Genomic DNA, 27,962 nt, shown 5'->3' with positions numbered 1-27,962 from the left:
GTCCCCAGTTTCCCTCCCATCCACTCCCAACGTCCCCCCACCCGCCAGCCTGCTTCTATGTCAGACAATTTTCCTCTGTTCTCTTTCCCTTTCTCCTTTTGGGCACTGTGGTTTGCAATACAGGTACTGAAAGGTTATCACATATATCCCTTTACCAATTTTCAATTCTTATCCAGTGATCATTTCCAACTATTGTTATATTGGTCCCTTCTCTGTTACCTGCCCTCCGCCCCACACACACCTGTGGTAGATTCCAACCTGCAGTAAGTTTTACCTGTCTTCTATGGGTCCAATTTCTCTAGATAATCTTAATGCAAACATATATAAAAGCTATGATAAAACTATGGATAGGCTGAAGACGTACCTCTGTGTATGTACTATATGTATAAATTCTTGGGCCTTAAACATTTATTTCTATTTTTTAATTTTGGAATCAGTACTTGGTTCACACTCAGCTGAGTTCAGAGATTATGTCTGGCTTTGTGTGCAGGGATTACTCCTGGGAGGGATCCAGGGACCATATGTGGTGCAGAGGTTCAAAACCAGATTGGCTGTATTTAAGGCAAGCGTTATCCACTGTGCAACCTCCCAGGTTTCTGGGGTCTTGGGTTTGATCTTAAGACCAAAAATCAAACTACAGAATATGACCAAAGCCTCTTAGAGGAAAAGCATGTTTAAATGTTTTTATCATTAAACAAAGAATTAAAGATCCTGGATATTATTTAAAGTATAATATGTAAGGCATAAAGAAAAAATCTTTCATACCATCTTCATAGTACAGTCTTGTATATCAATGACAAGGATATGTTCTGTGAAACACGTTGTCAGATAATTTTTTTTTGCTTTTTGGGTCACACCCGGCAATGTACAGGGGTTTCTCCTGGCTCTGCACTCAGGAATTACCCATGGCATTGCTCAGGGGACCATATGGGATGCTGGGAACTGAACCCGGGTTGGCCGCGTGCAAGGAAAATGCCCTATGAACATCAGGGCATACTTACACAAATCCAGATTAGTATGGGCCATTATACATCTAGGCTGTGTTACATAGCTCAGGGAAAGTCTTTTGTTGATAGACTGTTGAAAACACATGATCATATGGTGGGTCCTACTTTTGTCCTTCCCAATACTTGGGATTTATATACTGTATGTACCTCTCTCTTTTTTAAATGCTAAGCACAGTCACACAATGTTATCATTATATTATCTGTATCCAAAAACTATGTCTTATATTTATTTGTTTCACAAATATTTCTCTAGTGCTTTTATATGCAGGGAGACAGAACAAGATAAGAGAGCAGACTCTCTCTACCCTGTAAAATCCAGTCATGTGTATTTATATATAGATGATGAGGAGGATGCAACTTGTAGCATGACTGCAATTAGTCTACTAGCTAAATTTGACTGTACTAAATGCTAGAGCCATGAACCCATTACCATGGTTGGGGAAAATAGAGTAACTCCAACTTAGGGTGTATGTGTGGGGAAGTCAACTGCAGTGCTTGTGTCTGTTCAGAGAAGCAGCTCTAAGTTGTTCGATTAGTTAATGTTACTGAAACAGGAAGAACACATACATTTCTACTTTATTAAAATATTGCATAGATACAGAGTAGTTGGGCACATCCATTCTAAGGCACTCTTCTGGTTTGAATGCAATTCCACAAGAGAGAAAAGAGAAGCCATTACATTCGGTATTTTTCCATCTCTACATTCAGACTCCTCCCATATTACATGTTTATTGCTACTGGGATCTTAATCCCACACTCATAGCAGCATCATACAGGGACCCAGATGACAAGAATTAAAGACACATCCTGGTTCTAGTATGTGATATGATTTGGCACTTAACTACAGACTCTCTTGTACTTTCTCCATTTGTTTCCCAACTATTGTTTAACTAAAGATACTATAAAACCTTTATGATCCTGACCCATGATTTATTTTCTTTACTAGTTTCCATTAAGTCTAGAACAGGGCTTGTTAGGCACGTAGTAAATACCTCCAATATGTTTACATTAAACTTAATTCCAAGAACTTTAGTGGAACAGAAAACAATACTTGCCCTAATTCTAGTTTTAAGAAAAGATAATTGATATTTTCATAAGAGAAAAACACTTGACTAGTCCAATTTCTTGTATTTCACAATAACTAGACTGAATGGATATTTTTGTGTATTAATGGCTTTAACTACCAAAGAGAGTTCTTCTCTTGCTACAGAAATTTGAGTCATTATCATGATTATATAAGAATATTTATATAAGTAGTCATATATGTATGTGTGTATAAGTAAAATTTTAAAAGGTTGACAATTACCAGGTAATTCAGAAATTACCTGAATTAGCAACATTCACCTCCTTACAATATTCATCTCTTACATAAAAATGCTTAAAGACTTTTTTCATAACACCCTCAAAACAATTGTAATAACTAGTCTTGAGGGGCAAAAAGACTATACTGATAGCTACAGAAACATCTGTTTAAGGCAGTGTTTTTCAAGAATAGTCTCATAATACTGTGGGTTACTACCGGGTGTAAATAAAAAAGGATTCTGGGGTCAAATACATTTGTAAAACACTGAGTCAAAAGAATAACTGCCCCCCTTTACTGGAGGATCTCTCAAAAGATTCTCAAAAGGCTGATATAAACTGTGAATCTAGGGAAGGAAATAATACATATTCCCAAACTAATTTACAACATATCTGTATAGAACTGTTGTGTTGTAAGATGTATACTGAACGAGACACTCAAATAGAGAATGGAAAAAAAACTTTTTAAGCACTGAGAAACATGTGATCAAATAGCAAACAATTAAGGAGACGCTGAATTAAAGAATAGAAAATTTTTTTGAAAAACATCAAGACACAAGATTGAATATAAAAGGAGAGTAAAATACAGTGAGTAACAGTTCCTCTCTATTCTTATAACTTCAACTGTCAAGTTGATCCTTCTACATAGAACTTATTCTCTGTAGATATAAAACAATATAAATCAATTTAAGACTCAGCTTTAAACAACATGAACACAGACTATCAACTAAGTTAACTAGGAAACATTGCAAAATTCAAATGTAAAGGCTAAAACACAATTTTCTTCAACATAAACAATTTCATGAAAATAACTCAGTTATTAGCAGAAAAATGGCACCAACTTCAATTTTGTGTTCCTGACACATTTTTATTCTCTGATAAACACTTGCTTTCTGATACTTGGGCTGAATAGAAGTTGTGAACTAATATAATCCTCATTCATAATGACAGCAGAAAATTATGGTGCTATTTTATGAAGGCATAATCAGGAAGATGTGATTATGCATTTTAATGACTATACTTTGAAAAATACTGTCATCATTTATATGTTTTATGTTTACATCTATGTTATGAATAGTTGGTGTGGAACACAAAAATTTTCATTGTCATAAAAAATAAGAATTGTATAGACAGCATAATAAAACCTAGGAAGTTGCAATAGAAAATAGGTGAGTAGTATTAAACTCACATCCTTCAGAAGATGGGTTTTTAAAATAGGTACAAAACGTCATTCTCATGAGCTCAAACACAAAGGTTCTTCCAAGACAAATAAGGTTGTTGAAGGTTTGGGGAATTTTGTGTCAGTTTGGGGAATTTAAGTGTCAGTTTCCCTTATGATTCCTAAAGAAGTCCTCTAAAGTGAGTGACCTGGTGCATAATAAGGCCTGCTCTCTGTCTGAAGTTTTTAGAACAATGACTGCACTTGTACGGCTTCTCCCCCGTATGAATTCTTAAATGAATAACAAGGCTTGGTCTCTGTCTAAAGCTTTTCCCACAAAAGTTACACTTAAAAGGTCTCTCTTCAGTGTGAGTTCTCTGGTGCAATGTAAGAGCTGTCAATCTACTAAAACTTTTCCCACAATTATGACATCTATGAGGTTTTTCACCTGAATGAGTTTTAAGATGCCTTTTAAGACTAGATCCATGACAAAAGCTTTTATCACACTCAACACATTTATATGTTTCTTCTTCAGAATGGGTTCTCTGGTGCCCTATAAGGTGTGACCGCCGAGTGAATCGTTTTTTACACACAGTACATTCATAGGGTCTCTCCCCTGTATGAAGTCGTTGGTGTCTATACAGATCTGAACTACGAAGGAATCTTTTTCCACATTCAGGGCATTTGTGAGGTTCCTCTCCTGAATGGATTCTCTGGTGCCCAGTAAGTTGAGACTTCCGAGCAAAGCATTTTTCACACTGAGAACATCGGTGAGGTTTATCTCCTGGACTCTTCTTCTTAGGGGATTGAGGGTTGAGAGGTTCTTCTAAGTTGGAGCTCTTGGGGTTCTCGCCTATAGAGGGGCCCTGCTCTTCTACAAGATTTGTTAAATCTGCCTGTAAATCCTCTGGGGGTGGTTCCCACTGATTTTCTAATTGTTCAAAGTCTTTTTGTAAAATGGGACCATGAAGAGAATCCCCCTCTAAAGAAACAACAAATGGGTATATATTCTCCAGCTTTTTCTGTTTGGATGGATCTTCTTCATTTTCTATTCCGAGCTCAAAACCTAACAAAAGAAACAGAAACTGTTTCCCATGAGAAAAATACATGAGGAAAAATGACATACTAGCCGTCATATATGTATTACACCATAGAGCCCAAAATTCTTTATCCAGATTAAGGTAGAAGGTTTTTTTCTCAGTATATCAATAATTACTTACCTATCTTGGAATCAAGTAATTGTTTTATTTCTTTGGACTCTTGTAATTCCTTCACCCATTCCTCTTCTCTATGTTCCAAAGGGAAACTCATGTCAAGCTTTGGTATTGGATATCCTAATCATAAGAAAGGCAAGAAGCAAATAGTTTGGGTCATTGAAGAGTATTCCAGAGTCAGGCTGATATTCAGAACATATGGATTACCTAATACTAACTTTACTACTATTACTTCAATTGTAAACTGTTTTCAAAGTTTAAAAGAGCATTTTTAAAAATTTGATAAGGTTAATTTAATGTAAAAATTAGTTAAGAACAAATACATAACTCTGTATGAAAGTCAAGAAGAGGCAAAACTAAAATATTGTTTTAGTTCAAAACAATGAAAAAGCAAAAAAGTAAAACTGTAAAAAGCAAAAAGAGAGTTAAGAGCACAAAATTCCTTTTAAACATCATTTTAGATGGCAGATGAAAAGGACAGGGGCCAAAGAATATGAAGTTAAATAGAGTGGGCAGAGAACTTGTCTTATATGACTAGAGTTCAATCTAGGGCACCCCAAATGATCCCCCTGAGTCCCGCCAGAAGTGATCCTTGAGTTCAAAACCAGGAGTAAGCACTGAGGACTGCAGGGTGTGTCCCCAAAACAAAACAAAACAAAAAATTAAGGGAATTATTCCACTTTATAAATCAGAGCAATGGGTTCATTAATATTTATATCGTTATTCTTTTATACTATCAACTTTATTTAATATAGTAATAGTAATATGTACTAATTGTATGAATAGTTAGTGGTAAGATTTCATACTTCAACAATGAAACTATTTTCATAAGCCTTGCCTTTCTTTCAGGTAGTTTTCCCTTAAAAGAGCTTTTTGAAACAAAAACCAAAAATGAGGGCTGGAACAATAGCATAGTGGGTAGGGCGTTTGCCTTGCACGTGGCCAACCCAGTTTTGATTCCCAGCATCCCATATGGTCCCCCCCCCCGAGCACCCCGACAGAAGTAATTCCTGAGTACATGAACCAGGACTAACCCCTTCGCATATCCCAGTGTGACCCAAAAAGCAAAAAAAAAAAAAACCCAAAATGAGGAAACCATACTATTTGTATGATCAATTCAATGCTATTTTCTAATCTATGGAAGGGCAGTGAATCAATTTTGTGCTTAAATGTAAGTATGAAATTACTTGCGTCTTTTGATAGCAGACTTATTTAGATTAGAGCCAAAACAAAAAGCAAATCTTCATAAAGACCTGGCATGTTTCAACTGGGAAACATTACTACTGCATATCAAATGAAAGGAGGGGGTATGAAAGTAGGAACTATAAAAACTTTATTAGAATAAAGTGACATTTTCAAATTAAAATGGAAATCAATGGTGTGGAAACTAGCAAGAGAATTCTTTTCTTCAGCTTGACACTAGTTATCCAGGGCACCTGGGGGATGGGGGGCAGGTGAGCCAGTGCCCACCCAAACAGAGCACCAGCAGCCAAAAACCTCCACACTCCATAATTGCCGCCATGTTCCTGGCTAGTTCTACTGCTCAGGACAAGCCTAATCCAGAAATTAATCTGCTGAAAAACTCAAGTATGCAGGTTTTGTGACTGAAATCTGGTTTTCACGTAATTGTGGATGGGCTACCTCCCCCTATATCCCTGCACATCCAGAAGCCTTTCAGTCACATACACTCCCCAAAGTCACTAGCCAGTTAAATATTTAACTCCAGATGTATTAAAAATTTTGGAATTCCAACATCTCAAACTCTACAACACTGAAAATATTGGAGTAGTACACAAGGTTGGATGGGATGTAATTATAGAAGGCAACCAATCTTGATGAACAAAATATAAACACAGAAGGTTTAAACTGTAACAACATCTTAAAACATCTTAAAAATCTCTTATATAAGGTCTTAATGGCTCCATGGTGAAATACAACAATATTCATTAACTTTCTTCTAAGGAAAGTTTTTTTTTATCATTTTTAGCATGTTTTTATAACAAGGAATATAAAATAAATTATTGAGGCTTGCTATGGGGGCAGTTTTAATGGGTGGTTAGGAAAACTGAGAATAATAGTGGTGGAAGATGCAATAGTCGTGGGACTGGTGTTGGAATATCACATATCTGTAACAAATCATCGTGAATAATTTTGTAAAAATAATAAAATTAAAATAGTTTAAAAAAGACTAGAGTGGCTGGGGCTGGAGATATAGCATAGGCGTTAAGGCTCTTGTCTTGCATGTAACCAACCCAGGTTTGATCCCCGGCATCCAATATGGTCCCCTGTGCACTGTCAGGAGTAATCTCTGAGAGCAGAGTCAGGACTAACTCCTGAGCATCACTGGGTATGCTCCAAAAACCAAAACCAACAAACAAAAAAGACTAGAGGCAGATTCTCTGGAAGTTAATCCAAATGTTAGGATAATCTCAAAGTTGCTAGACTTACTGTTCCCTGTATCCTACACCCATGCCCCTTTATCAGCTTCAGCAATGAGTTCTGGCCTGCAGTAAAGTATAGGTGGGACAAGATCTATGTTTAAATATTAGTTTATAAAATAACAGAAATTTGTAAAACAATTTTTATACATTTTTACAAATTTTTAATTTGTAAAACAATTTTCAGACCATTGTTTCAAAACATAGGAATAGATGAAAATATCTTATTTTATATTTCCAAGGCCAAAATGATTACAAATATTGCTATTTTTACAATAAAGAAACAAAAACTTTTTTTCAAATACAATTCTGCTTTAATTCACTATGCTTGGGCTAGAGAGATAGTACAGGGTAGAGCACTTTTATTTATTAGAAATAAATTCACCATGCTTTCTGTTTGATTTTGAAAGCTATAGTGTAATGAAAGGTTAACATGACATAGAAAAAAACAAAATGGGAAGTCATTGTTCAAAGGTAAGTGGACAAGTAAAAGCAGGAGCAAATTAAAACTGAGAGAAGCAACAGCTTAGGTATAAAACACTGATTTATAATTTAAATGTAGCCAGGAAGACAATATTTCTAGCATGATACTCATAGAATCTCCACAGTCATACTTATTAAAACTGGTAAAATAGTAAGTATTTAATGTCCCTTACAGTATTTCTTAGAATATGCAGAAAATCAAGAAACATAATTTTTGTTCTGTTTTGGGGTCACACAATGCTCAGGGATTACTCCTGGGGAGTAATATATGATAATATACGATATAGTTCAGGGGACCATATACAATGCTGGGAATACTGGGAATATAACCCATGTGAGCCACATGCAAGGAGAGCGCCTTGCCTGCTGTAATATTGCTCTGGCCCTGAAACATGTAATTTTTAAAATCTACTAAAATTCACTGAAAACAGTATATCTTATATCTGAACGAAAACCGTACCCTTGGGCTCCCCTCTCAGTAGCACTCTAGACAGGTGTAGTTAAGAGCTCAGTATACCCGTACCTTTAGCCACTATTCCCAGGAATAAATTCCTGGGATGAGCTCATTAGTTTTGTACCAGACCCAGCTAGCTACTTCTGAATATGTATCTAAGCACTTGTGGCAAAGCAGTAGGGTTGTTTTATTTCCTGCCTAACTTCCTTTGGTGGGACAGAGGCTCTACATTAGACTCAATATTGCCAAAAAACACTAGGACTTTGATTCTTTGTAAGGTAACTGTGACTGCCAGGTAGTATTTCTGAGCCTGAGTGGGCAAACCAAGAAGATCTGAGGCTCAGACCTGTGCTCAATTCAGCAGAGATTTGGCCTTAAGGGAGAAGGAGACTTTAGGACAGATAGCTTCATAGAAAGTTGCTATACTCATAGCCTCTTCAAAGAAACTGGTCGAATTTGTAAGGGAAAATGAACTAGTTCAAGTCAAGCAGTATTCTAAAAAGAGTGGAAGTTGCAAAGAAATGTAGTTGGGAAAGTTTGGCTTCCTGGGATCAGAAAAAAATCTCAATTTTCTAAGGAATGGTTCAATAAAGGTGTATGAACCTGACTGGACCATTCTGCAGAGCAATCTATGGCCTTATCTATGTATTTGTTTAAAATTATAGATCACCTACCTGGCAACTAACAGCTAGGCTAAGAAACAGCTAAAGGCAGACCTATTAAAAACACTTTAATTCATGGTAACTTGCATAGCAAATTCTATGCCCTGAGGAACAGCATAAATCTCTAACACTGCAGAATAATCTAGACTTCATAATAATCCAGCCATTCATCAAATACACGAGCAATTAACAGCAAGCCCTGGGAATGGGGGAGAAAATGCAGAGATGCCATACAATGTTATGCACAGTGTTCATTTTCAATCAAAAAGTATAAGGCACATATATGAACAGGAAAGTATGACCCACAAACCACAAGGAAACTGGCAACAGAATCTGCCTAAGAGAGTGGCTACTCATTGGATTTAAAAAAAGACTTCATGCAATCAATTATAAATATGTTCCAAGAACATATCTGTATCTATCTGAAGGAAATTATGACTAAAGTAAATTATAATGTAAAGATCATAGCAAACAGAGAATATTGGTAAAGAGTCAACTTTGTAAAAATAAGAATCAAATAAAAATTCTGGGTTAAAAAGTATAATGAGTGAAATGAAAAATACACTAGAAAGACTCACAAGTGTATTTGAAATGTCAAAATATTCCAGGAGTAATCCCTGGGCATCACTGGGTGTGACCCAAAGAGAAAAAAAAATATTAGTGAACTTGAAGACAGATAAGACTCTATTCTCAGAAAACTAGAGAAAAAATGAAAAAGAAAGAATGAATGGTGCCTCAGAGGAAAGTGGAGCATAATAAAGTGCATCAATATACAAGCATTGAGAAAGCCAGAAGGAATGAGAGAAAGGAGCGGTAAAATTGTTCACAGAAAAACTAAATTAATTCTAAGTAGGATAAGCACAGAGATCTACAAACAGATGAATCAATAAAATTCTCTGAAAGTCAAGTAAAAGGGGAAAATGGAAATATAGCAAGACTTGTTATTCACATAGGAACTTCAATAAGATTAACAGCTGATTTCTCATCAGAAATAATGGAGGCTAAAATTGGGATAACATATTCAAAGTGTTAAAAAATAAAGGAAAAGGAACGGCAGAGTAGATAACATGGCCAATTAGAGAGAATCTATGTTCACCTCCTGTGTAAACAGAAACATACCTGAAATTTGGATGAACTCCAATCGCAAGGGACAAGAAGTCAACACCAAGTAGATAGATAGTAAACAGAGCAATGCCTTCACCAAGGAAGAAATCCTGCCACATTGTGATCAGAAAGATTTCAAAGATATAGAACTCTGTCCTGGGCATCAGCAGGGAGTTGTGTTAAACATCTGATACCCCCAATCCTATGCTCCTATACTTAAGAATATTTGAATGGAGGCAAGAAACTAGCGCATCTGAACTAGGATCACAGTTGTCAGAAGGCACCATTTTTGTGACCTCTTATACCCTTGCTGATAGCAGTAATGAATGCCATACTGGGTTTCACTCGCCATAGAAACAAATTCAGAGCAAAGAGCTGAGCTAGATGGAAGACAGAAACAATTTTAAAAGTGCAAGAGCTGGAGGTGCAACAGCGGGTTCCTACTAAATCAACAATAATTTTCATTGACATTAACTACATTTTTTGGGGGGAAACAACATCTGCTAGTGCTCAGGGGTAACTCCTGGTTCTGCACTCAGGAATCACTCTGGGCAGGCCAGGGTACCATATGGGATGCCAAGGATCAAGACTTGGTCATCCACATGCAAGGCAAGTGCCCTTCCCACTTAACAGTGCATTGTAAGTTTCAGGTATTTATCATTATGAGTCAACATCTGTATATACTAAGCTCATCATAGAAAAATTCAATTCTATTCTTTAGCATACAATGTCGCCTTTCATCTAATTTACCTACCCATAATCTCCCTTCCCTTCTGGTACTGCTTATTTGGTCTTAAAATCTAAAAGCTTTTTTTATTTTGCTTTAACTTGTTTGTTTTGTTTCTACATGTAGCCCATGAGTGAAACCATCTAGTTCTTATCTTTCTCCATCTGACTTCAAATTCTTATCTTTTTCAAAAAGCCTGAATAGTATTCAGGATCATTTAGAGATAAAACAATTTAAGAGATAAAGCAAAATTTTAAAATATGTGTAAAAAAAACTTGGCTTATAGTACTAGCAGTAACATGTCCACTTGAATATACAGTGATCAGAATAACTATTTGAAACATGATTCAGGGTACAATGCAAATGCTAAAAACCAAAAACGGAGTAGTCAGAGAAATAGTACAGGGGCTAGGACATTTACTTGCCTTGCATGTGGACAACACTAATCCAATCCCTGGTACTACATACAGTCCCCCAAGTACTGCCAGAAGTGAACCCTGAGCAGGGTCAAGAGTGGCCCCATATACCATTTGGTGTGACAGAACCCCCCCACCCACAGTACCCTCAAAATAATTATGTAAGCAACGCTAATTTTACTTATTTACTGGGTTTGGGGCTACATTTGGCAGTGCTCAGGGATCACTCAGATCAAGGAACTATATACGGTGCCAGGGACTGTATCTGGGTTAAACTGAATCTGGAAAGGTGCAAGGCAAGCACCTTCCAGATTGTACTACTATCTCTCTAAGTAATTTTATAACAACAACCTGAATTTAAACATACCACTGGTAACAAAAAAGTAAAAAGAGGAAACAATATTTTTCTTAATTCATAGAAGATAATCTTTTTACTTTCTGATAAGTAAATAAGTACATGAAAAGGATCAGTAATAACCAGCAGAATAAAAAATCAAAAATATGTTTAAGCATCTGAGGGAGATAGAAACAATAAAAAGACTTATTAGAAAATAGCAGATGGAGGAAATAAGATACCAATTAAAATGAAGGAGCAAAATAAGACCAAATATATTTGAATCATATTGTAGGGTCATAAGAACTTATCTTTCCTGTCTAGATTATCTAGTCTAATAACTAATTTTAAAAATACCAGATTAACATGAGAACAAAGAATTTAGTTATATAGGAGCCCCAAAGAGATGAGACTCAAAAAATAATAGAAGTAGGGAAATTTTTTTTAGTTATTATTTATTTAAGTTCACAAAGGTTAATATACTTTCCTTTTATATGACATATAATATGACAATAATCTGATGCATTTATTTTCATTACTTTCAATTTGTCTGTTTCATAAAATTAAGCACACATTCTTTCAGTACTGAGATGTAATATAGGTATTTCCCCCAGTTTTTAGGTAGTAGAAATGACAGTTTTAAGCAAGTCTAATTTGAAGATGGAAATTTTACAAAATAAAGTCCAGTATACTTTAATATTCTATTATAAATTCTTTTCAGTTCAATTGAAAAGAAAAATGAATGTGCAGTTAATAATGAGAGAAAGGGATATAAGGTAATTAAAAATGAAAACAAAATTGAAGTAGGGAAATTCTGACAAAGAAACAAGAGTTTGTGGAGAACTGACAAAGAAGGGGGTTAACAGATTGCTGAAGAACTATCTAGGTTTGTTTAAAGTCTTCCTGGCCCTAAATCTCCTATCTTTGGTGATGATGCGCTCTGTTTCCTGATACAGGGAAAGGACCTTTCACCTAAGAAATTAATCTCCTACATTCAGGGATGACAAAAGTGCTTGGAGTGTTCTTATAGCCTTCTTTCCTTGCACATGAGAAATTTATCTCCTGCATTCAGGGAAGAAAAGAAGTCAAAGTGTCGTCTTCTGTTCTAATTTTTGGTTTCTGGGCCATACCTGACTCCTTTTTCAAGCGTCACCTTTTTGATTTTTTTTAAAATTTTATTGAATCACCGTGAGATAGTTACAAGCTTTCATGTTTGGGTTACAATCTCACAATGATCAAACACCCATCCCTCCATCAGTGCACATTCCCCACCACCAATATCCCGGGTATACCCCCCTTTCTCACCCTCCCCCTGCCTCAATGGCAGACAATATTCCCCATACTCTCTCATAAGGATCACTTTTGACACTGCTCAGGGCCCCATGTGGTGCTGGGGATCAAACCTGGGTCTCCAACAACAAAAGCATGAACTCTGTCCTTTGAATTGTCTCCCTGGCCCCTAGAATGTCCTTCTTAAACCCTCTTTTTCATCTATTCCAAAAATGTAACTCGTTTCTTCAGGAAAAACAAGTGATCAGCGTGTCCTACCATTCTTTCCTTCCTCCTTCCCTTGCAATCTTCCTCCCTTCCTCTCAAACTCCTTTTTCAACCTCTTTTTTCTGCTCTAAAATAAATGGCCATTTGCACGTTGGGGTTTTTTGTTTCTTTGTTTTTGCACCAACTTAAGTAATATTATTTGAAAGTGATCAATATTTCATCAAACTTTGGGATGACATTTTACTCACTTTCAACAAGAAAAATATTTTCTTCATTTTACCTAAACTACACTATAGCAAAAAATACATTTTGGTGTAGGAACAATAGTTAATTGGCTGAAAATACACGGTTTGTATGTAGAAGCCCAGGTTTGATACCTGGCTAGATGTCCTCAATACCTCAGGGGTGATCTCTCAACATGGACACAGGAGTAGCCCCTGAGCACTGCAAGCTGTAGCCTCATCCCACCCAAAGTAAAAAACTAGAATTCCACTTGGAGTGCTGTTTTTGACCTGTCATTCTCTTTCTTTCTTGCAAGCACAACTCACCTGTCACATGGAACCTGAAGAGGTGCTCAACATGCTTGTATATTTAAAGACAAAGACAGACAACAGAATACACTAAACATAGTGGGGAATTTAAATGAAGGAAACTTCCAAAGATCAAAAATATACATCTGACTTGAGAGTGTTAGATTAGGGGTAAGGGAATAAGCAGAATGAATAGAGTGCCAGGAAGTAAGATGAAAACTTAAGTGGAGGTCTCAAGCATATCGTGGGAGGTTCTGAGGGAGCTAACAATACGCACCAAAATCATAACTGTCAACTAACAAGTAAAAGAGGCAGGGTGGGAGAGGAGGTAATTTAGACCAGAGTGGGCATAGGCACAGGGCACTTTGGTGGTGGAGGGTGAGGAGTCTCTTTGTGCATCAATACCAGAAAACTGAATACTATTGTAACCTTGTCACCAAGCCTATAATAAACATTTTACATAAATATCTGAAACAGGAAAATTACACCTCAGAATAGCTAATTAGACCAGTGCTTTTCAAGTGTTTTACAACTCTGAACCAATATATATCCTGCACACCGGACTGGCAGTAGAACAAAGGTGGCAGGTGGAGTGGTTTTCAACCTTCCTACACATGCGCACCAGCACTGGTCTATGGAATGGTGAAACAGACAGTGCAAGATAAAAGATCAGTAGCTTGCAGAAATAGAAATAAAACTATAAAAACCAAATTTAAGAGGCGAAGAAGACAAAAAATATTGTTAGAACATTGGAGACATGAGGGACAGTGTCAAGTAGTTTAAGTGAAATTAAAGTCCTCTCAAAAAATGAAGGTAGGGGCTGGAGCGATAGCACAGCGGGTAGGGCGTTTGCCTTTCACAAGGCCGACCTGAGTTTGATTCCCAGCATCCCATATGGTCCCCTGAGCACCAGCAGGAGTTATTCCTGAGTGCAGAGCCAGGAGTAACCCCTGTGCATCGACAAGTGTGACCCAAAAAGCAAAAAAAAAAAAAAAAAAGAAGGTAAAGGTGAATAGTAAGACCCAAATCAAGCACTGGGCCATCTTACCTATCTATAATGTATAGGGAAACGAAAGAATAGAATATATCAACTGATAACAAACTCTTGGTACTGGAATACAAATCAAGAACTCCAGAGTATGGGGAGAATGGGAGGATGGGAATATACACAGGAACCTGGATGGGGATCTTGAGGACTTTAGTGGTAGCGAGGGGAGGTAACTGTGTAAAACCAACTCCATAAAAGTAATATTTCCCATAATAAATACTACAGTTAATTTGTTTATAATAGAAAATAATTAAATAGAAGATTTGGGCCAGAGTGATTGTACAGCGAGTAGGTATTAGCCTTGCATGGAGTTCAATCTTGACATCCCATATGGTTCTCCGGCACCTCCAGGAGGTTTTCTGAATGCAGAGTCAGTAGTAACCCTTGAGCAACACTGGATGTGACTCCCCCCAAATTAGATTACTTAGGGAAAAAAGTGAAGGGGACCAGAGAAACTGGGTACAAAGGTGACAGATGGAACTTAAAACTTTTGTTTGCAAAAATAATATGGTACAGGAAGAATCCGGGCTGGCGGGCACCACAAGCTGGAGAATGCTCCAGACCCCAGACGGGGCCAACAACACCGGGGTGCTAGACAAAGAAGGTACAGAGTCCCCACCTTCTCCAGATGGAGTCGTGGCAACACTGAGCTTCTACTAACATGGCTCTGGTATATGGGACTGGGATTAATTCTCCAAACCGCACGGACACGTTTTCCTGATATACAAAAAGCTGCTCAGGAACGGCTCCCCCACCCCTGGGCAGCCATTATCCCAGAGGCACAGAAACCAATCTCTGAACGCAGTGGCTGCTGGCAGATATACTCTTGGACTGTGAACTAAGCTACGGCCACACAGGCAGGTGGGGAGTGGATGGGGGGGGTGTGCTGGGGTTCTTGGTGGTGGAACATTTGCACTGGTGAAGGGATGGGTGTTTGACCACTGTATGACTGAGATTGATCCTGAAAGCCCTGCAACTGTTCTCACAGTGATTCAATAAAAAATAAATAAAAATAAATAAGAAATAAAAAATAATTTTCCTACTAAAAATATAATACTATGGTACAGAGGCCAGAATGGTAGTACAGTAGGGAAGGCATTTGCCTTGCACAGGGCTGACCCAGGTTTGATCCCCAGCATCCCATATGGTCCCCCGTACTCAGCCAGGAGTTATTCCTGAGTTCAGAGCCAGGAGTAACCCCAGAGCATCACCAGGTGTGACCCCAAAAAGGGAAAAAATAATATGGTATATACAGATGTTGAATTATAATGATGTACTCATGAAATGTAGATGTTTTGAACTGATACTATGTCAATAAAAATTAAATGAAACATAGTCATAATTTTTTGAGTTTCATAAATGATATAAACCCACAAATCCAAATAGTTCAATTAACCAAGAGCAAGATAAACACAAAGAAACTATAACAAAGTATTTCACAAAAAATTTGCTACAAGTGATAAAAATAACATGTAAAAGCTAGCCATAGAAAAAATACTAGTGAGAAACAATGATAAGAAAGGTTGAGGGGCTAGAGCAATAATACAGGGGGTAGGTGCTTACCTTGTACACGCCTGACTTGTTAATAATCCCTGATACCAGGAGTGATCCCTGAGTGTAGAGTGCAGAGTAAGCCCTGAGCATCACCATGTGTAACCACCCCCCCATAAAATAAATGTTCATGAACTGTGGAAATCAAAAGAAAGTAGAATGAAATTTAAATTTCTGCAGTAAGTTCATTCTGAACCTAAAATTTCAAAACTAAACAAAAACATCTTTCTAAATGAAGGTAAAAATAAAGGATTTTTGCAAAATACAAGTGATGAGAAAATTAATCCTCAGCAAAAATATATACTGCCAAACAAAAGAAAGACCTTTTGAATGAATGGAAATGATACCAAATGGAAATTTTGATATACAGAAAGGAATGCTTGAATAAAGGGTACCCACATGAGTAAACGGAAAAAAAATTCTCACTTAGCACTTACTTTGTAAGGGCAAATTAGTACTTCATTAGGTATTTACAATATATGGAGATATAAAATTATAACAAAATTGATGAAAGGAGAGAAATAGAATTATGTTTATATTTTTATATTGCATTCCATTATTTTATTTGGGACCTCCCTAGCGGTGTTTGGGGGCCCAGAAGTCACTCTCAGTGGCAACTGGCCCCATGGTTTGCTTCAGCTCGGCTCTGAGGTTCTCGGAGCCACTAGGTCCATATGCAATGATACATGATACAAGGATATATCCAGTGGTATTTGCATAGAAGGGGGAGCCATGCAATGCTGGAGAATGAATTTGGAACCTTGCAATCTAAATCTAACCCTCTGAGCTATCTCTTAGGCCCTTAAATTGCTTATATTTTATATAAAGTAGTTATCAAATGAACTCAAGAAATAAGAAAAATTAATGTCAAGAACAACTTCCAACTATATGCATGGTTCTAAACCTGAGACAAAATCTCATAACTTTAAAAACATAGTCATAATTTTTTGAGTTTCATAAATGATATAAACCCACAAATCCAAATAGTTCAATTAACCAAGAGCAAGATAAACACAAAGAAACTATAACAAAGTATTTCACAAAAAATTTGCTACAAGTGATAAAAATAACATGTAAAAGCTAGCCATAGAAAAAATACTAGTGAGAAACAATGATAAGAAAGGTTGAGGGGCTAGAGCAATAATACAGGGGGTAGGTGCTTACCTTGTACACGCCTGACTTGTTAATAATCCCTGATACCAGGAGTGATCCCTGAGTGTAGAGTGCAGAGTAAGCCCTGAGCATCACCATGTGTAACCACCCCCCCATAAAATAAATGATTTCTGCAGCCAGGACACATTGGTACATTCTGCCCAGACTCCTCTCCTGTCCTCATTCCCCACATTAAATAGGCTCATTCCAGTTCCCCCGTGCTATTTCAACACAACCTCCCTTCCTCCAGAATATCTTATCTGTCAAAAGGTAGCTGGGTGGCTGTCCTACAGATTTTCTGAGCATTCAACCCTGTCTCAAACATTGCTTTATGGTCCTATGTATCAGATCACTATACAAGTATAATCAGTATCTATGCTCATATTTACAACAAACCTAGTCCCTACAATCTTATATACATCAACCCATATGTATATGAGTGTATATGAGTGCCTATTTGCTGAAATTTTGACTGGAATAGTAATGGGAGAGGCATTTCCCACAACTTGGGCAAAAGACTTAATGACAAGGGGAGGCAGTGAACACACAGTTAAAATAAGAAAGCCCCCTAAAAAGTGAAATGTAGATGTGCCTAACTATACAACTAGATCCTGCTGCCTCTCTCCACCTGGACTTCCTCCCTCTATTACTAAGTCCCGCATTATCTGAACAGTACTTAACACACTTCAGTGTATACAGTGATGACCTAGACAACGTGTTAAGAATGAACCCCCAGTACTCCTGACACATAATCTGCTTAGTACACTTCGAGAAACACTGACTTTGTTTTTGATCAATGGGATGGGTATTTCGTGTTTCTATGGCAACCTATGAAATCCTCTTAAAGTATTCTCAAGTGAGTATATTAATAAAGACTTAAGCCTGAATGGGGTTCTTATGCTATAAAAGTCACAACTGCAGAGGATAGGAGAGTATCCTAGAACCCACAATATCGCACATGCCAGTGATTGCTTTTATGAGAAAATGGTCCAATTCCAGAATATCCAACCTCCCCTGGTTTCACTATACATATAACATTCTGTTTTCTTGGGGCTTGGGGGACACATCTGGCTATGTTCAGTGCTGGCTCCAGGCTCCGCTCAGGAATCTCTTCCTGGTAGTGCTTAGGGGACCATGTGAAATACTGGGGATCGAATTCGGATCCGCTACGCACAAGGAAAGTGCCCTACCCACTGTACTTTCTGTCCAGCCCTTATATAGCATCTTGAGCAAAGGACTCTTAAGTAGAAAAACGAGTGGAAAGTACCAGGAATCTGATTCCCTACATAAACAGAGAGCCTAGTGAATACTTTCAACTTCTGGTGAAAAACTTGAATGATGTACTATGGTCCTTTTTTGTTATTTCAACTTTTAACATGCTAGTATTTTTTTTTTTTGCTTTTTGGGTCACACCAGGCGATGCACACAGCTCATACAGTCCTGGCTCATACACTGAGGAATTACTCCTGGCAATGCTGGGGAGACCATATGGGATGCTGGGCATTGAATCCAGGTCGGCCGCATGCAAGGCAAATGCCCTACCCGCTGGCTATCACTCGAGCCCCCTTAATATGGTAGTATTTAACAAATACGTAACACCAGAAACAAGGCTGTTGTTCATACACTCTTGGAGCAGTTTGCATACAGATTGTGGAAGTAAGAGTGGGTAAAAAAGGATCCAGTCCTCCAAAGAATTGACCTATGAATTGCGGAACTTGGGTTCAATCCCCAGCACCCCATATGGTCCTCTGAGCCCCACCAGGAGTGATCCCTGAGCACAGAGCCAGGATAATCCCTGAGCACAGCCAAGTATGGCCCAAAAACAAAAAAAAAGAATTTTTAAATAAGAGACTTGTACCAAGATACATTATAATCAGTCCTTAACAACCCCAAAACATGGAGAATATTGAAGCCAGTGAAGAGACCTATCACATACAACCTTAAGGAAACAAGTAGATTTTTCATCAGAAAACTTATAGTCTAGTAGTAAGATTATATAAACTACTAACCAAGGATTATATACCCAGAAAAACTGTCCAATAGAAGATAACGTAAGATATTTAAAGACAACCACATAGTACTCTTTATTACCAGATAAACACTGCAAGAAATGCTTAAGTGAATGCTGTAAGAGTGGTAAAATACATTAGAAAGCAACTTGAAGATATATAAATAAATTAAGATGTCAATAAGGAAAAATCAGGTGGACAATTACAAAAGCTATTATTATTGTACCAGTGATTTACATCTCCAATTTTTAGTTTCTAAACGATTTAAGTGACCAGTACAATAAAAAACACAATTATTAACCTAAAAGTTATAAATACTGGGGTTGAACCAATAGTACAGCGGATAGGGCACTGCCATGCATGTGGCCAACCCAGGTTAGGAATGACTTATGAGTACAGAGCTAGGAATGAGCACTGAACACTGCCAAGTGTGATCCCCAAACCAAAATAAATAAATACAGAAATAAAAAGTATTATTACTGTAACTGCAACAGAAACTGGAAACTGGTCTTCAAAAAAGAAGTTTACCACAAGGAAGTAGGGTGACTTGCACAGGAACAATGCTGAAGGGAGGCAGACCCTCAGATAGAGGGTGTGATGCTGTAATGTATGAAACCCTACCAATAACACTTTTGCAAACCTGGTGCCTAAACTTTAAAAATAAAACATAAAAACCACTGCTAGTTAAAGTTAAAAAATAGTGTCCTGTGCTGGAGAGATAACACAGAGGGTAAGGCACATGCCTTGACATGACTGATCTGGGTGAGATCCCCAGCATAGCACATGATCCCCAAGCAATGCCAGAAGTGATCCCTGAGCACAGAGTCAAGAGTAAACTCTTAGGGGCTGGAGCGATAGCACAAAGGGTAGGGCATTTGTCTTGCACGCAGCTGACCCAGGTTAGATTTCCAGCATCCTACATGGTCCCCCAAGCACCGCCAGGAGTAATTCCTTAGTGCATGAGCCAGGAGTAACCTCTGTGTATTGCCGGGTGAGACCCAAAAAAAGAGTAAGCTCTTAGAACAGGCAGGTGTGCAAAATAACAACAAAAAAGATAAGTAAGGTCCTTATAGATGTATTTAGTGAAGACAAAATCAATAAGGGAGGCTCTAATCCAGTAAGAATGGTGTACCTTTTACATAGAAATCACTACATTAAAAAAATCAGGACAGTGAATAGGGTCATATTTCTACAAGTTACAGAATGTCAAATGTTGCCAACAGGGCTGCAGAGATAGTACAGTAGGTAGGGCATTTGCCTTGTACTTGGCTTACCCAGGTTCAATCCCCAGCATCACATATGGTCTCCTGAGCACCTCCAGGAGTAATTCCTTAGTGTAGAACCATAAGTGCCCTTGAATATCACTGGATGTGTTCCAAAAACCAAAAAAAAATGTTGCTAATAAGTTATCAGAAGAAAGAGGAGAGGATGGAAAAGATTTTTCCTTACAGCTCTCAGAAAGAGGAATATAGAAAGAAGGTAGGAAAAAGGGAAGGGGGAAGGTGGGGGAGGGAGGGAGGGAGGAAAAGAGAGGGAGATAGGAAGGGAGGGAGGGAGGGAGGAATCAATGTCAAATATGCACAGAAATATACAATAAAAAACATGAAAAATCATGATTACATGACAGCACAAGGAGAGAACAACAATTCTGTAGGAGTGGATAGTACAATAGAAAGGGTCCTTGCCTTGCACGTAGCCAACCTGGGTTTGATCCTCTGCACCACATACCATCGCCGGAGTCCTGACAGGAACCATCTCTGAGAGTAAAGCCAGAAGTAAGCCCCAAGCACCACAGGATATAAAAAATGAAAAATTAGAATACTTCAGGAAAAGTTTTTTTTAAATACCATCAACATGGAAACACTAAATCAAAAAAAAATTGCATCCCTATGTTTATAGCAGCCATTACTCACAATTGCCAAATATAAAATCAACCTAAAGCCCCACCAACAGATGGTTGGATAGCGAAATTGTGTGTGTATATATATATGCACTCAATAGAATATATCACTCATTCACAAAGATTAAATTATGTCATTGGGACAATATAAATGGAACTTGAGGTTATTATACTAAAAAATTAAATAAGAACATGAAAGACAGTTGGTTTCACTCATGTGCAGAAAATGAGCAGCCAAAGCAATGAAACAAAAACTTCTAGCTTTGATAAAAATTACAGTGTTTATAGGAAGAAAGTTTCTGTGGGTGGGATACGTAGGTTTAAGGATCCTTATTGGTGATAGACTGGTACATGAGGGGCTGGAGCAATAGCACAGCAGTCAGAGCATTTGCCTTGCACACGCCCAATCCAGGTTCAATTCCCAGCATCACATATGGTCCCCTGAGCACCACCATGAGTAATTCCTGAGTGTGTGAGCCAGGAGTAACCCCTGTGCATCACCAGGTGTGACCCAAAAAGAAAAAAAAGAATAGTACATGAATTTTGATAGTGGACATGGTGAAATCTGTGTACATATAGAGGTGATACACTGTCCCTGGAAATATATAATGTTGAAACTAGTGATTAATCAATAAAAAGGGGATTTTTTTTAAAAAAAACTGCCCATCAAAAGAAAGAATCAACAGTGAAAAAGGTAACCCTCAGCATGGGAAATATTTGCAAATCACACATTTGATATCAATCATGCACTGATTGATATCCAGAACATACAGAGAATTCTAAAATTCAAAACAATAAACAACTCAATTTAAAAAGCACAAAGAAAATGAAAAGACATTCTCCAAATATATAAAAATGATCAGTAAGTATAAGTAAAGATTTCAATATCACTAATGACTGGGGAAATAAATGCAAATCAAAGTATATTTAATACCCATTAGGAATGTTGCTATCAAAAAATAAATTGAAAGTAACAAGTGTTGGTAAGGATGTGGGAAAAATGGAGCCCCTGTCACTGGTAGGAATGGGAAATGGTATAGTTATCTTCAGAAAGGTGTATGGTAGTTCCTCAAAAATTAAGAATGTAAGTACATATAATTCAGCAATTCCACTTCTGGTTATATATTCCCCCAAAATAAAACAGGGTTGAGATATTTATATACCTGTGTTCATAGAAGTATAATTCATAATAACACAGAAGCAATCCATTGTAATCAAAGATAAACAAAATACAGTGTATAAATACCATGAAATACTGTTCAGTTTTATAAAAGAATGGAAATTCTGATATATGCTACAACATAAAAAATTCTGAAGATATTATGTCAAGGGATAATCCAGTCACAAAAGGCAAATACTGTATAATTCCACTTATAAATGGTACACAGAATTCAAACAGAGCCAGAAAGTTGAATGGTGGTTGCTAAGGGGAGGGGATGTGAATTGAGAACCGTTATTTAAATCTGTAGTTTTAATTTTGCAATTTGAAAAATAGTTATGAAGATGGACAATGGTGATCAATTCACCACATTATGAATGTATTCAACACCAGTGAAGTGTATACACAAAAATAGTTAAGGTGATAAATATTAAGTGATGTGTATTTTATCAGGATTAAAATAAAAAGCCAGGCTCCTGGATCAGGGTCATTAGCTTAATGGGTTCTTAACATTCCTTCCTTCTAAAGCTCTTTTAGAAGGAAGGCTATTCCCACAGAAAGTTCCTTATCCTACTTAGAGTACTCCATTCATCTGCGATTGGGGTTTCTAACCTGGCGGACTTCTGAGCTCTCAAAACAAAAATTTTAGCAAAGGAAATAAAAGCCTAGTCTTACCAGGGTCCAGAAAGGATGGACACTCTCCAGCAGCACCAAAGTTCAGCTCTTGCGGCCCTGCCTGTGGGATCCATACCTCTGACACTGGGACCTCAGGGGCCGATCCCATTACTTGGAGTGGGGGTGACTCCAGGTGGATGTTTGGTGCCAAATGTTCCATTCCCACTGGTGCAAGTTCTTCCAAGAGCATATCCTGCCTATCAAGCTACAGAAAATGCCAGAATTCATCATTCTTAAGTCTAGATAGGACAGCATTGCTCAGCAGCAATAAAATGCAAGCTGCCATGTTTAAGGTTTTTCATATGAAAAATAAAGCAAATGAAGTCAACCTGGACACAAGTAATGCAACGCAACATTTTCAAAAATATCATAAGAATACGATAAAGTAATAATTAATGAAATGAAAACATTTTACCTCCTCTTTCTTACTAAGCCTTCTGGTCTGGATGTGGGATGCGTTTTACAATCAATTTGAACTACCCATATTGCAGGTGCTCAAGAATAACTCTTGATCAGTGGCTAGCATACAGGCAGTACAACTAGACTAAAAAAGATAAAAACTGATTTGGCAAACAAAAAAGAGAAGACAGGAAAAGGGAAATCATAAACTCATTCCATCCTGGCAAGAGGGCTGGAACCTTTGGAAAGTTCCCGCTCGGGTGCACGAACTGCAGAGTCCCATCACACACAACTAACAACTGGAGTGCGTCAATGTCTCAATGCTCAAAGCACGTCCTTCTCCCAAAGACTATTCCATGTGCTCCGCTACAACATCCCCAAAGCAGAGTGTGTAAAATTTGGTTTCAACAGAGGTGCCACGACCCTCATGGGGCATTTTAGATAGAATGAATGGTGGGTGGTGACTGTATGAATGTAGTGTGTCAAGATCGGAATATATAAAATTTGTGAAACCGGTGGAATTTTCCCATTAGTGATTCATGGAGGCAAAATGATCTATCAAAAAACCTCACCCCATTAATTATAAAAACATTAAAATACTTGTACATATTTTAGCACAACTAGGTATCCATTGAAATATGAACCCCAACGAGAAACTATACGGTGTGATGTTCGGATTTACCAGTGGTTATTTGGGACATTGGAAATTCAGCTGACGAGGAGCAAGTCCACTTGGTATTTAAACAGTAGCAGTCTAAGTTTCTGGTTGTCACCTTCACAGGGAGTCTGTGACAGATGCAAGCACTTGACACCTTCAGGAATTCTTCTAGTGAAGTCAGGAACAAATGTGTACATGCTAAAATGATCATTAGTTCATAATAAGCTATCTTCCCTTTCCTTTCTATCAATTCTAGACACTATTTTACTTGGGGTTGGCACATTTTCTAATTGAGAGATAGGGGCCGGGGCAATAGTACTATGAGTAGGGTACTTGCCTTGCACATGGCTGACCCCGGTTTGATGCCTGATGAATGAGTCCTAAGTGCAGAGCCTAGAGTAAGCCCTGTGTACCACAGGTGTGGCCCCAACCCCAATCCCCCGCAACAAAGAGATAATAGACATTTTAAGCTTTGTTGTTCACACTGGTCATAAACATCACTAGTACCTATCAAAAGTACTATAAATCAACAGATGCTGAGATGCATTTGGGAGATGGACTGCAGAGCACCTAATTATAATTTTGGTTCTGTGTATGTTAAGTAGCTTGCAATATGGATGAGCTGCATTTTAGGATGGTGACAGTGAAATTGCCAAACAGTTATTATAAAAGGAGTTAGGATTCATAATTGAGAATCACTGAACTGCAAACTCACTCCACTGGGAAAAAAAGGAACCACACGGCAAGGAGATCTTGCGGTTCGGACAAAATAGCTGATCTAGTACCAGATGTTATTGCTACTTCTTTTTTATCTAATTGCAAACTTACAAAACTCTTTTCTCACCTGCTGCTCAGGTATCTCAAGTTCTCTCTGTAAGTCTTCTATCAATGACACCACTCTTTCTCTATTCTCTGGGCAATGTTCCCTCACCCAGGTTTCTATCTCCGTGGGCAGAATCGTTAGGAATTGCTCCAGAACTAGTAGCTCCAGGATTTGTTCCTTAGAACGTATCTTTGGCTTCAGCCATTGACAACACAGTTCCCAGAGTTTATTGAAAGCTTCATGAGGTCCAGCTGCTTCTTTGTATTGGAACTGCCTGAAGCGCTGACGGAAAACTTCACAGTCAGTATCATACTCCTGAAACACCGAGCCCTGATTCAAGGAGGCCTGAATTGCACAACCCAAGGCCACCGCCATAGCCCCTTCTGGTAAGGTACAATTTCTCTGGAGCCTGAAGCCTCAGATTCCAAATTTTTTCTTTGGGCGATCGTTTGGGATTCCACCTATAGCTGAAGACAGGAGAAAAACGGGAAAGGAGAAACAGCAGCAGTTACCATCGGGTATACTTACCTTTGTAACCGGTTTACTTTTCAACAGAGCTCTACAGCAGGAGAGCATAATCTTTTGGTGTTTTGGAGAATCAGATAAAATTCAAGGAGTCACTTCCTAGAAAAACACATATACAGGACTGGAGAGATAGCTCAATGGACTGCATGTGGAGGCCTGGATTTGCTACCTGGCACTACATAGTCCCCTAAGCACAAAGCTAGAAGGAGCCTCTGAACACTGACAGATGTGCCCCTGAAAAAAAATTAAACATATATATCCAATTCTGCAGCCAGTTTACCAAAGGCATATAAATTTACAAGCCTACCTATAGACCATTAGAACTGTGTTTTGAACATACTGGCCAGTAGATTCATGAGGAAGTTTAAATTCAGTAAAATTAAACATTCAAGTTCGCAATCATGCTAGCCACATTTCAAGTGCTCACAAGAAATGAAGGTTGCATTTTTTTTATTTGGGGGTCACACCTGGCAGTGCCCAGGGCATACTCCTGGCTCAGCACTCAAGAATCACTCCTGGCCACACTCAGGTGAAATATGGGGTGCTGGGCATCAAACCCTGGTTGGGCAAGTGCAAGGCAAGCACCCTACCTGCTATATTCCAGTCCCAAGTTGCAGACATTTCTATTGGACAGCTGACCCAGAATTTTATGGACCTAAGACTAATAACTTCTTCCCTTAAACACCTAAGCATCTGATGGCTTTCAATAGCACTGTAGTACTGTCATCCCGTTGTTCGTCAATTTGCTCGAGCGGGCACCAGTAACGTCTCCATTGTGAGACTTGTTGTTACTGTTTTTGGCATATAGAATACCCTGGATAGCTTGCCAGGCTCTGTCGTGTGGGCAGGATACTCTCGGTAGCTTGCCGGACTCTCTGAGAAGGGTGGGAGAATTGAACCCGGGTAGGCTGTGTGCAAGGCAAACGCCCTACCCGCTGTGCTATTGCTCCAGTCCATGAGTAGAGTCCATGAGTAAAGAACAAAGAAAAATCTATATGAATGAGCAATACAACCAAGGTTGGTAAAATAACACTGAAAGGTAATCCTACTTAATTTTTTTTTTTTTTTGCTTTTTGGGTCACACCCAGCATTTCACAGGGGTTACTCCTGGCTCATGCACTCAGGAATTACTCCTGGCGGTGCTCGGGGGACCATATGGGATGCTGGGAATCCAATCCGGGTGGCCGCATGCTAGGCAAGCACCCTACCCGTTGTACTAGCGCTCCAGCCCCATTTTTAGTCATTTTCAACCAGACACCTTAGCTAGAGCCACGTGTCACAAAGACAGATTATCAACTCCTCCTGTTTCTCCACTGGAAAAGTAGTTCAGCTAACATCGCTCTCACCCTCTTTTGTAATAGCATCCTTAGTTTTCTACATACTTTCATTTATCCTTAACCCAATGCCAAGAAGTAAAGTGGTATTACACTCAGACTAGAGGAGGGGTGGGTGGGATTTGAGGTTTAGTAGGACTGAGTCATCTGACCGAGGTCAAATAAATCTCAGAGAAATGGCGAGAAATGGCGAGGAGGACAGAATGGAAACTTAGCTATACAATGATCTTATCTGCAAATCTCCAGATTTCCTTAGAGCAATCTCCAAGAGCCCAGAGGTAATCCACATACATGCCCATAAGATATCCAGGCCTGCATGCAGGCCCTGAACACTTTTTCCTTGTGTTTGCTGAGATGCCTCAAATAGCCGTTCTCCTCCTTTAAAAAAAATACTGAAATCTCTTTCCACCCAGCTATCCCAAATCAGTTCTGTCTGCAGGCCCCCCCTTATCTCTTTATCTCGAAGACAGATCTGTCTAGGTGTGATCACCGCTAGGTAACCGTGGCAACCCAGGGCTTGCTTGCACCGGTGAGAATAATCATAAGGCGAACCTCAAAAGAAAAAAAAAAAAACCCTTGACGTGGATCTACTTTCATGAAAGTCAATAGCACCGTGCCAGGCACAGATCAACAGCTCAAGAAATCTCTGGCTCCAGAGGATTCCGGGCTAGGAAGCTGCTTTTCCTCCCGTTAGGCACCTAACCGTTGCTGGAGAGCATCCAGGAGACGTGTGGGTTTTGGCGACTCACCCCCCTTTGATCCGCTGCAGCCTCGGGGCTGGGCAGCCGTCTCCACACTGACCCAAACCTTCCACCACGTCGACTGGGGGGGGTTGACCCTCCGCATTTCCCTCCATAGGCCTTTCCGGATGAAAATTTCATCACCGGGCTGATGGCGTCTCCCGAAACCCTCCCCCCAGGAACCCGCGCTCCCAAGCCCACGGTTGGTTTTTTTTTTTTTTTAAGGCGTGAGAAATGAGGAGCCCCCCGGGAAAATCACGGGGGAGCCAAGCCCCTGAGACGTCGAAAAGCCCATTTTTCCATCGGACCCGGCGGAGCGGCCGCGTCTCCCCTCCCCCCCTCGCCCCCCGGGCCTCCCGCGAGCTCCCCGCCGAGGATGTCTCGCCGCCGGGAGGGGCGCTCCCATCCCCTCCCCCGCCCGGGACCCCGGAGCAGGCCCTACCGAGTTGCGACGCGCGGCGGCTGGAACCCTGGCCGGACAGGGGCCCGCGGCTCGGCAAAGCGCACCACGCCCTCCGCCAAGCCCGACGGCAGGCAGCCAGTCCGCGCAGCCCGAGCGGGCGACCAGAGCCCCGCTACCCGCGCCGCGGAGACAGCCACGCCCTCTGGCCGCGCCGGCACTCCCCGCCTCAGCGCCCGCGGCTCCTCAGCTTTCACCCGCTGCA

The 27,962-nt window shown here is 39.2% G+C and overlaps 1 protein-coding gene across 1 annotated transcript; it reads right to left on the bottom strand.

Annotated features, from left to right (window-relative positions):
• Positions 1-1,565: 1,565 nt before the first annotated feature.
• Positions 1,566-27,962, bottom strand: ZNF449 (zinc finger protein 449). The gene is made up of 6 exons (XM_055123405.1): positions 27,740-27,962; positions 24,720-25,165; positions 22,819-23,023; positions 20,770-20,841; positions 4,686-4,799; positions 1,566-4,531 (listed from the first exon to the last, which is right to left on the bottom strand). Exons 2-6 carry the CDS (start codon positions 25,071-25,073, stop codon positions 3,648-3,650), a joined length of 1,629 nt encoding a protein of 542 aa, XP_054979380.1. The 5' UTR covers positions 25,074-25,165; positions 27,740-27,962; the 3' UTR covers positions 1,566-3,647.

The sequence above is a fragment of the Sorex araneus genome, chromosome X (assembly GCF_027595985.1).
Source record: "Sorex araneus isolate mSorAra2 chromosome X, mSorAra2.pri, whole genome shotgun sequence".
NCBI lineage: Eukaryota > Metazoa > Chordata > Mammalia > Eulipotyphla > Soricidae > Sorex > Sorex araneus.
The sequence above is the reverse complement of the archived record's forward strand: the minus strand, read 5'-3'. Positions and strand labels throughout refer to the sequence as shown.

Bases quoted from the DNA above. Each gene is read 5' to 3' on its own strand.
- ZNF449 (XM_055123405.1), bottom strand. From the start codon at position 25,073: ATGGCGGTGGCCTTGGGTTGTGCAATTCAGGCCTCCTTGAATCAGGGC. The intron at 23,024-24,719 runs GTGAGAAAAGAG...CATTTTCTGTAG, and splicing joins TTGAGATACCTGAGCAGCAG to CTTGATAGGCAGGATATGCT. The intron at 20,842-22,818 runs GTAAGACTAGGC...CTTTACTCTCAG, and splicing joins TCCATCCTTTCTGGACCCTG to AGATGGTTCCTGTCAGGACT.